The sequence below is a fragment of the Chiloscyllium punctatum genome, chromosome 14 (assembly GCF_047496795.1).
Source record: "Chiloscyllium punctatum isolate Juve2018m chromosome 14, sChiPun1.3, whole genome shotgun sequence".
NCBI lineage: Eukaryota > Metazoa > Chordata > Chondrichthyes > Orectolobiformes > Hemiscylliidae > Chiloscyllium > Chiloscyllium punctatum.
This window is the reverse complement of record NC_092752.1, coordinates 18,734,512-18,745,524: the sequence shown is the minus strand read 5'-3', so window position 1 is coordinate 18,745,524 and position 11,013 is coordinate 18,734,512. Positions and strand designations below refer to the sequence as shown.

The 11,013-nt window shown below is 42.5% G+C and overlaps 1 protein-coding gene across 4 annotated transcripts in view; it reads left to right on the top strand.

The window, feature by feature from the left end:
- Positions 1-4,698: 4,698 nt before the first annotated feature.
- The window catches only part of pigg (phosphatidylinositol glycan anchor biosynthesis class G (EMM blood group)), a 41,029-nt gene continuing 34,714 nt past the window's right edge, over positions 4,699-11,013 (top strand). For all 4 annotated transcript variants that reach the window (XR_011962398.1, XR_011962399.1, XM_072584010.1 and 1 more), the window contains exons 1-3: positions 4,699-4,871; positions 8,610-8,815; positions 10,169-10,378. Coding sequence is in view for 2 of the 4 variants with exons in the window: in XM_072584010.1 (XP_072440111.1) it covers positions 4,715-4,871; positions 8,610-8,815; positions 10,169-10,378 (573 nt within the window). In the remaining 2 variants the exon portion in view is untranslated. The remainder of the gene's footprint in view (positions 4,872-8,609; positions 8,816-10,168; positions 10,379-11,013) is intronic.

Sequence of the window (11,013 nt, the reverse complement as noted above, 5' to 3'; positions counted from 1 at the left end):
ACTTGATTTTGAAATCCTCAATCATAATTTTAAATCTCTCCATGGCCTTGTCCCATCCTATCTCTTCTAACTGCATAACCTGACAAGATATCTGTGCTTCTCTAATTCAGGACGCTTTTGCATCTCTAAAGTTCATTGTTATCCCACTGGTGGCTGTATCTTCAGCTGCCTAGACCCCTTCCGGAACATCTCAGCCCTCTCAACCTAACGTTTTTTTTCCTTTAAGGCATCTTTCCTACCTCTGCCACCCAACCTTATGATTTTCTGTCCTAATATCTATTTATGTGGCTTGGTGTGACACGTTCTTTATAATGTTTCTGTGAAGCACCTTCGGATTTTTGACTATATTAAAAGCACTTTATAATTAGAAATTGTCAGTGTCGAATTGGAGCATGTTGTAAGGGTGCAACAAGCAATCAGTGGGTCACTGCTGCCACCTAATGGAATAACTGTAGATTTGCAGCATTGAAACATCCACAGTTGTGAGCATTTCAGTTTAGAATCATAGAGATGTACAGCACGGAAACAGACCCTTCAGTCCAACCCGTCCATGCCAACTAGATAGCCCAACCCAATCTAGTCCCACCTGCCAGCACCTGGCCCATATCCCTCCAAACCCTTCCTATTCGTATACCCATCCAGGTGCCTTTTAAATGTTGCAATTGTACCACCCTCTGCATGAAAAAGTTGCCCCTTAGGTCTCTTTTATATCTTTCCCCTCTCACCCTAAACCTATGCCCTCTAGTTCTGGACTTCCCCCACCTCGGGGAAAAGACTTTGTCTATTTATCCTATTCCATGTGCTCTTTTAATGTTGTCATTAAACTGTTTAAAGTAAAATTATTAATTTACTCTGAGAGGATCTCACATGGGCATGTTAATTTGTAAACTATCAATGGAAGTTAATCCGCTAAATCATTTCAAGTGTGGTGTTCTGGTACACTTTGAAATGTAACCTGTTTGTATTTAGAATAGAATAGCATTTATTGTCAAGTGCACTTGAATGAGTGCAGAGAAAGGTCTATAATGTCACCTCTCGGGGCCATCTCAGGTAGAGGGTACCTAGGTACAGATACTTTGTGTTGTTACACAATTGAAATAGTTGAAAAACAGACTAGCATGGAAATACTCGATACAGAGTATAAATAGCCCAGAATTAGAATAAAAAGTGTCTTTAAAGCACTCAAATTATAGTCCTTTTTCACTGAGTCCGTGCCCACCAAGCTTCAGAACACAAGGCCTCGCTGCCTCCACGCGCTGGCCTGTGTCCTGGACTCATCCCCCTGGCTGGTCTGGGCTTGCTCTGCTCCCTTGTGAACATGGTGCAGTGTGTACATGTGTTGGATTAAAATAGTGAATTGATAAAAGTTTAATGTATCTCCATTATTTTTAACATAATAACATTGACAATATAGCGAAGTAGAAGTTAGCGATAAAGGAAACTAATCAGACTTTGAGTTTATCTTGTGAAAATCTGTCCAGATTTTCTGAGCAGTATTATGTTTAAAGAGAGGAATTAATCTATTTAAAATAAATTAGTTAAAGCTAGCTCTGAAATAACAAGCACAGATAAAAAAAATCAGGTTGAACTATTTTTGATTTAGCTGAATTCAACAATTACTACAAAAGGAAGATTAAGATAAATATTATCCATCCTGCCCACCTCTACGTTAGCACTACAAACACAAAAACAGAAAGCGCTGGAAAAACTCAGCAGGTCTGGCAGCATCTGTGGAGAGAAAGCAGAGCGAATGGTTCAGATCCAGTGACTCCTCTTCAGGACTGATATTAGCTGGGAAACAGTTGGTATACATGCTGAAAATGTGGTTATAGGGAAGTGGGGAGGAGGAAATGATAAGTAGAGGTGGAGCCCAGAGGGAGACAGAGAAACAGTTGGGAGACAAAGGAATGGGTAAAGGTAAGCCTGGGAGAAAGAACAGCTGCTAATGGTGACCATTATTACCAATATTAATGGTAATAATATTGATTTGATTTGATTTATTATTGTCACATGTACTGAGATACAATGAAAAATATAGTTTTATGTGCTAACCAGACAAATTATACCTTACCTAAGTACATCAGGGTAATAGAACAGAACACAAAATATAGTGTTACAGATACAGGAAAGGTGCAGAGAAATATCAACTCAAATGTATGGTAGGCTTGTCCAGATTTAGTCACATGTGATCGATGGGGAGTTGACATATTGGATACAACATTAGCTTGGTCATAGAAAACAGTTGCTGGTTGTTAAGAGGTGTTTTTTTTTTGAGTGGAGGTCTGTGAGCAGTGGTGTTCCACAGAGGGCAAGTACAATTTTTCACTCTGAGCATGACTTTATTGACAAACCTTTATTTTCTTGAAGAATTTTGTTAAATTAGAAAGGGTTCAGAAAAGGTTTATAAAAATGTTACTGGGACTAGAGGAGAGGCTGCACAGGCTGGGACTTTTTTCATTGGAGCGAAGGGGTTTGAGGGGAGACCTTATAGAGATTTATAAAATCACCAGGAGCATAGATAAGATGATTAGCAAAGGTCTTTTCACTACAGTAGAGGAGTTCAAAACTAGAGGGCATATCACTAAGGTGAGAGGAGAAGGATTTTAAAAGGGACTTGAGGGGCAACTTTTTCATGCAGAGAGTGCATGCATTCATAATGTATGGAGCGAACTGCTAGAGGAGGCAGTAGATGAGGGTATAGTTATAACATTTAAAAGATATTTGGATAGATAGATGAATAGGAAAGATTCGGAGAGGTATGGGCCAAGCTAAGGCAAGGAGGACTAGTTTAGTTGGGGAACATGGTCACTATGGACCAATTGGACCAAAGGGTGTGTATCCATGCTGAATGACTATGTTTCTATGATCACTGCTGGGACCTCTGTTGTTTGTAATACATGTAAATGACTTGGATGAAAATGTAGGTGTCTGATGAGTAAATTTGCAGAAGACTTGAAAGTTATTGAAGTTCTGAATAATGAGGACGGTTATCAAAGGATATAGCAGGATATAGATCAGTTGGAAACTGAGGCCTAGAAATGGGAAATGGAGTTCAATCCAGACAAATGTGAGATGATGCACTTTAGGTGGTCAAACACAAGAGGAATGTGTACAGTAAATGGCAGGACTCTTAGGAGCATTGATAGCCAGAGGGATCTTTGCTGTAAGTCCATAGCTTCCTGAAAGTGGTAACACAAGTGGATGAGATGTATGCTGAAAAATGTGGTGCTGGAAAAGCACAGCAGGTCAGGCAGCATCCAAGGAGCAGGAGAATCGCTGTTTCGGGCATAAGCCCTTCTTCAGGATGAGATGTATGGCATGCTTGTCTTCAATGGTCAGAGTATTGATTATAAAACTTGACAAGTCATTTGCAGCTATATAAGACTTTAGTTAGACCACATTTGGAGTATTAATTGCAGTTCTGGTTGCCACACTGTAGGAAGGATCTGGAGCCTTTGGACAGGGTGCAGAAGAGATTTGCCAGGATGTTGCCTAGATTCGAGTGTACTAGCTATAAGGAAAGGTTGACAAGCAGTAGGCAGGAAGAACACAGCAAGCCAGGCAGCATCAGGATGTGGAGAAGTCAACGTTTTGGATGTAACCCTTCTTCAGGACTGGGGGTGGATGTAAGGGGAGCTACACATAAGGGGGAGGTTGCGGGAGGGTTTTGGGTGGGGAGAGGGGGAGGTGGTCAGGTAAGCATAGCTGAACACAGGTAGAGGGTATGAACTAGTTGGTCGATGGGAGTTGGAAGACAGGATCAATCAGAGGAATTGAAGGCAGTGGGAGGGGCTGGAAAGGGAGTCAGGGATGGGAAGGGAGGTTATTTGAAATTGGAGAACTCAATGTTAAGTCCTCTGGGCTGTAGGCTGCCCAGGAAGATGCCACCAAAAGGAGAGGTTGGACAAACTTGGATTGTTTTCACTAGAGAGTCAGAGGCTGAGTGGCGACCCGATAGAAGTACATAAAATTATAAGAGGCATAGGTAGGGTTGATAGTCCAAGTCATAGATTCAGAGAATCAGAGAGATGTACAGCATGGAAACAGATCCTTCGGTCCAACTCATCCATGCCAACCAGATATCCCAACCTAATCTAGTCCCATTTGCCAGCACTTAGCCCATATGCCTCTAAACCCTTCCAATTCATATACCCATCCAGATGCCTTTTAAATGTTGTAATTGTACCAGCCTCCACAACCACCTCTGGCAGCTCATTCTATATATGTACCACCCTCTGAGTTAAAAGGTTGCCCCTTAGGTCTCTTTTATACCTTTCCCCTCTCACCCTAAACCTATTCCCTCTTGTTCTGGACTCCCCGACCCCAGGGAAAAGACCTTGTCTATTTATCCTATCCATGCCCCTCATGATTTTATAAACCTCTGTAAGGTCACCCCTCAGCAGTCTTTGTCCCGGGATGGAAATATCAAATACTTCAGGGGAATAGGTTTAATGTGGGAAGGTTTTTTTTGCACGAAAGGTAAAAGGTGCTTGACCCCGCCCCCAACAGTATGGCCCCGCCCTCCCCACGGAACAGACCGGGTTAGCTGACCCCGCCCCCCCAGACGTGTGGCCCCGCCCCCCGACAGCCTGACCCCGCCTACAGAGATCTCCTCGCCCCGTGGCAACTGGCCACGCCCCTGGAGCCAATGGTGACGCCCCTGATTCTGGTTGGTCCCACCGCGCCTGCGCAGTCCGGCTAGGCCGGCGCCGAGATGATGAGGCTCCGGTCTTCGCTGTTCGCTTGCTGCGGCCTCCTGGGACTTCTCTTCGGGATGGCCGTCTTCCTGCACGGATTCTTCCCCAGCCCGTTGAAGTCATTTGGCTCCGCGAAAGCCAAGGTGTCGGAGATCCCGGGAGAGCCTGCGCTAGGTAACCCCGGTCTGCAGAGTGGGCCCGGCCGCAGGGATCGGTCCCACATTCTCCCGCTCACTCACCCTGAGCGCCGGCCTGGAAACCTGCCACTTCCCTGCCCCTGCGCCCAATGCACTGCAATGCAGCCACTTCCCTGTCCCTGCACTTCCCTGTCCCTGCACCAAGTGCCCAGCAATGCAGCCACTTCCCTGTCCCTGCACCCAATGCAGCCACTTCCCTGTCCCTGCACCAAGTGCCCTGCAATGCAGCCACTTCCCTGTCCCTGCAATGCTGCCACTTCCCTGTCCCTGCACCCAATGCAGCCACTTCCCTGTCCCTGTGCCAAGTGCCCTGCAATGCTGCCACTTCCCTGTCCCTGCACCCAATGCAGCCACTTCCCTGTCCCTGCGCCAAGTGCCCTGCACTGCAGCCACTTCCCTGTCCCTGCACTGCAGCCACTTCCCTGTCCCTGCACCCAATGCCCTGCAATGCAGCCACTTCCCTGTCCCTGCGCCAAGTGCCCTGCACTGCAGCCACTTCCCTGTCCCTGCACCAAGTGCCCTGCACTGCAGCCACTTCCCTGTCCCTGCACCCAATGCCCTGCAATGCAGCCACTTCCCTGTCCCTGCACCCAATATCCTGCAATGCTGTCACTTCCCTGTCCCTGCACCCAATACCCTGCAATGCTGCCACTTCCCTGTCCCTGCACCAAGTGCCCTACAATTTTGCTGCTTCCCTGTCTCTACCCATTGCCACTTGAGCATTAATTCCACACATCTGCTACTGAGGCCAGTGCCGACAGTAACATAAGGCAGCGGCAAGGCTAGATCTGCTTTTTCTTCTACTGATACACAGGCCACTATTTCAGTGATAATAAGAACCGATGTACCATATGCTTCTTTGGTTCAACATCCCTGTGCAGTTCTTTGTGAGATGGTAATTCTATGTATTAAAGCTTGAATTGCTTGGGCCAAATACCTCTGAGTTTCTGATACAGTCGATGAATCACTTGTTCTGTTTGATATTGTATCTGATTATTTCTTTACCTGTTTGATGGACAGCAGAACAAAGTAAATGTCTCGTTTCCTAATCTGTTTCACAGACAATAGAACAAAATGCCTAAATTGTAACATTTCTAAATGCTAACATATTTGAGTAGCACAGTAAACCCATTATATTTGTTGTTGAACTAATGGGGTAAGAAAGGTCGGCATTACTTTAGTGGTCATTTATATAGCTCGTCTCCCTATCCTTCAGCTTGTTGTTTTGGAGTTGTAAAAATTAACATTGTCCTTGTTCTTCATTATAAGTCAATAACTGAGTATTAAGTCTATCTGGCTTAAAATTGAGAATCAGCTTTTTAGATTTGAAAGTGTGGATGAACAGCACAATTACATTTCAGGCAAGTTGTGCTGTATGGTTGTTTACATTGCTTCATCAACAATTTGCATAAACATTTCAATATATTCAAAATTTTGAAGTAGCACACTTTTGAGGCAAAGATGAACCATTTAAAGGCCCGGTGAGTCATTCAGTGTTGTTATTTAATTTAGTACATTTGCTGCCTTTTTTTTTGTTGCATTTCTACCCATTCAAATTGAGAGATTTATAAACACTGTTCTGTAATTTTGAATTTCGATAGAGGATACATTATTTTAGCTGATACCTTTGGAGCATCCTTTAACATTATCTGTGCCTAGGACTGTGGAAAAGGGAATATAATGGTGGTTTATGAAAAGAGGCAGTGATGATCTCACATTATATGTCATCATTTTGACACAATTTGTAGATACAGGTGATACAAAATTGGAAACAATGGTAAGTAGGGAAAATACCACTGGTTGGAGACATACCTGGCACATAGCAAGATGGTCATGGTTGTTGGAGGTCAGGAGAAAGTGAGGATTCCAGATGCTGGAGATCAGAATCAAGAAGTGTGGTGCTAGAAAAGCACAGCGGGGCAGGAGACTGGTGTGTGTGTGTGGGGGGGGGGCAGGTTGGCTGAGAGATAAATGGCGGGGGGGGGCTGGAGGGAGGGGAAGGTAGCTAGGAAAGCTGCTAGGTGAATGCAGGTTGGAGGTGATGATGATCGATCAGAATGGAGGGTGGAGCAGAATAGGTGGGAAGGAAGATGGGCAGGTGGGAGACGTTCAAGAAGGCGGTGCCGAGTTGGAGGTCAGTCATCTCAGCTCCAGGACATCTCTGCAGAAGTTCCTCATGGTAGTATCCTAGGCCCACTCATCTACAGCTGCTTCATCAATGACCTCCTGTCCACCTTAAGGTCAGAATGTGCAAACATTAGCAAATATTCCCAATGTTCAGCAACATCCATGACTCCTCAGATATTGAAGCAGTCCATGTATAAATGCAACAAGATCTGGACAATATTCAGACTTGGGTTGCCAGTGGCAAATAACATTTGCACCACACAAATGCCAGGCAGTGACCATCTTCAATAAGGGACAATCTAACCACTGCCCCTTGACATTCAACAGTGTTACCATCACTGAATCCCCACCATCAACATCATGCAGGTTACCATTGACCAGAAACATAACTCAGCTCACCATATGAATACAGTGGCTACCAGAGCTGTTAGAAGCTGGGAATACTGCAACAAGTAACTCACCACCTGACTCTCCAAAGCATATTTACCATCTACAAGGCACCAGTCAGGAGTTTAATGGAATTCTCCTCATTTGCCTGGACATACGTAACTCTAATAATTCAAGAAACTTGATATTCAGGACAAAGCAGCCTGCTTGATCAGCACCATATCCACAAGTATCCACTCCCTCCAGCAACAACAATCAGTAGCAGCAGTGTGCACTATCTACAAGATACACTGCAGAAATTCACCAGAAATCCTTAGACAGCACCTTCCAAACCCACAACCACATCCATTTGGACAGACAAGGGCAACAGATACATTGGAACACCACTTCCTGCATGTTCCCCTCCAAACCACTCCCCTTCCTAATTTGGAAATACATTGCTGATTTTCCTTGCTGCTAGGTCAAAAGTTTGGTATTCCATCCCTAAGGGCATTGTGGGTCAACCTACAGCATGTTGACTACAGCAGTTCAAGAGGACAGTTGACCACCATCCTCTCGAGGGTAACTAGGGACAGGCAATAAATGTTGGCTCAGCCAGCGACACCCACAAGTGGATAAAAAAGGAGTACGGAATGACACTTGAATTATATTGAAATGCAGAAATATGATAGATGATGCCTGACAAAGCTCTTGAGATTCTTTAAGCTAACAACATCAGAAATAGTCTGGGCAGCATGATGGCTCAGTGGTTAGCACTGCTGCCTTATAGCACCAAGGTCCCAGGTTCAATTCCAGGTGACTTTTCCGTGTGGAGTTTGCACCTTCTCCCCCGTGTCTGCGTGGGTTTCCTCCTGCAGTCCAAAGATGCGCAGGTTAGATGAATTGGCCATGTTAAATTGCCTGTAGTGTTAGGTGCATTAGTCAAGGGTCTGGATGGGTTGCTCTTCGGAGGGTCGGTGTGGGGCCAAAGGATCTGTTTCCACACTGTAGGGAACCTAATCTAAACTTGAACCCATATCTTAATTAAACAAGCTTCATCTAGAGTAACTGAGCAGGGGCTTGAAAAGGATAGTCACAATTAGCAGCTTTTTGTTTCATACTGTAGCTGAAAATACCAATTTACTTGTGAACAGTGCAAGGGATATCAAATTATTTTTAAGTTAAAATATGAATAAACCACCTGTATGTTCTTTTGACTTAGGTCTTGCTTCAAACTGGACAAAACTGCCATCTCCATTGTTTGGAAAGGTTGTTATTATGTTGGTGGATGCTCTGAGAGAAGACTTTGTGTTTGGACCAAAAGGACGACAGTTCATGCCATATACACGACATATGGTTGAACATGGTTCCTCTCTCAACTTTATTGCTAAAGCTTGGCCGCCAACAGTCACAATGCCCAGAATTAAGGTAAGAATTGAAAAAGTTAATTTTCCTCTAATGTTGAGTGATTTATCATTACATTGGGGAATTTTATATTCTATATGTCTTGCCACAAAACTCGACTATTCCATTAGTTTTATTTGGGCCCCACATCACTTGCAGTGTAGCTTTTAATGTCTTATGAATCTGATGCCATATAGCTTAGCTGTCCCTAATTGAACGTGCAATATATCTTTTTAATTTCAAACTCTAATTTATTCACTTTTCTATTTCTCCATAATTCTACCTGTCATTTTTTTGGTCCATTTCATGACAGTAATTCCTTGTTTAATATTGTTGCTGTGCTCCTGAAAAGTGTAACTTTAAGTGAAAGGTGAATTACATTTTCCCATTTTAACCATAGTAAATTTTGTTTGGATTCTGTTGGACCTTTACTATCAGAAAAAATGTATTTTATCTTATAGGTTTAAAGATATACCTGATATATTGATATTTTGATAAATCAAATGACTTTTAAATAAAATAAAAAAGAAGAAATATATTTATCTCTTAAGATGTTACCTTAAGAAATATACTTAGTTCTTGATCACTGTTCTTTACCATTCCTGCTAACTGACCTTTCTGCTTCCCTTTCCCGAACACTCGTTGTGATTGTTGAGTGAGAGGGTCATAAAGCAGAGGAGGCCCCTCTAAAACTGCACTAATCAGGTCTCACAACCCTATATCATGTTTGCTGTGGGACAACGTTAATGCAAATATGAATTCCAGCCCCCTTAAAAATCCACCATTACATCAAACTAACTTAAGCTGGGGCAACCTAAAGTGAGGAATTCTGTACCTCCCCTCGATCTTCTGGCAGTTTCCTTTCCTAATTGTTTCATGACTGAGTGGTGCATAATGTTGAAAGAATATATTCTAATAGACTGGACAATTCAATGTATTCTGTTATTTTTTGAAATGTTGGGTTTTTGTCAGTTTTTTCCAGCTATCAATCCATGTTGCTTCAGTTGCGTGTTAATTATATCCTGGTTTTTATGAACTTAAGTACTACCTGTGATTGGCTGGCTGACTGTTAGATAACCAGCTGAATTATTCTTCTATTATGTTTTTTAACATGGGTGTTATACTGGCAACTCTTGCGTACTTTGAATAAAAGATTCTGGCTCATTCAGAGCTGTAAGAGAAACTGGTACATGATTGAGGAATGTGTTTGAATGGAATCCCAGAAAGGTTGCTTGAGTTGTCAAAAGTGGGAATTATTTTTCATCCTTAAACATTTTGTACAATAGGATTTGAAAACTAATGCTGTACTTTGGACATATTTATTGAAATGCATGAAATAGTCCAGTGTTTTTCTGTGAACTGTATGGGTCTGTTTAGGCAATGATGACTGGCAGAATTCCTGGATTTATTGATGTCGTCATGAACTTGAATTCTCCTACTCTGCTGGAAGACAATCTGATCTGGCAGGTAAAAAGTGCTGGAAAAAGAATCATGTTCTACGGTGATGACACTTGGATTCGAATGTTTCCAGATCACTTTGTAGAATATGATGGGACTACTTCTTTCTTTGTGTCTGATTATACTGAGGTAAGTAAATTTTCGACACGTTTTGTGTTGGACCAAATGTGGGTGATTTTTGTCCGAATGTTTGAGGCCTGTCTAGATATTTTGGATATCAAGGCCACAAATAACCAATTCAATTCACTGTGCAAATTGATTTTTATCAGAGAAAGGAAGCAAAAAATGCTTGTGCATGTGTTTAAATGGAGCAAGAGGCTAAACACAGTGTTTCTTTGATTAATGTGAAATAAATTCCCATTTAAAGCAGTTGGTTCTGATCAAATGGAGCTTTTACAGGAGCTTGAATGGTAACACAATAAGGAGATCAAGGTAACCTCAGGAACAGTCAGGGGAAGTCTTCTTAGAAAGATGTTCCATCCTGTCTTCCCAAACCCTTCAATGTTTATTTTAAGCCCAGAGGAAAGATTGAAACTTAATGCTGCATAAAACTAAAATTTAAACTTAAACATTTTAAAATATCAATTTCCTTTTAGTTTTAAGCTACCAAAAGTTTTACTTTTGCAAAAGCATCACTTGGGAAAGATCAAAAAGCTTGACCAGAATCTGAAATTTAGTTACAGAGCCTCCAATTTGTAATTGATGCATGATTGGGTGTTGTACGCGTTTAATCTTCAACATATTAGAAAAATTGAAATGGCAGA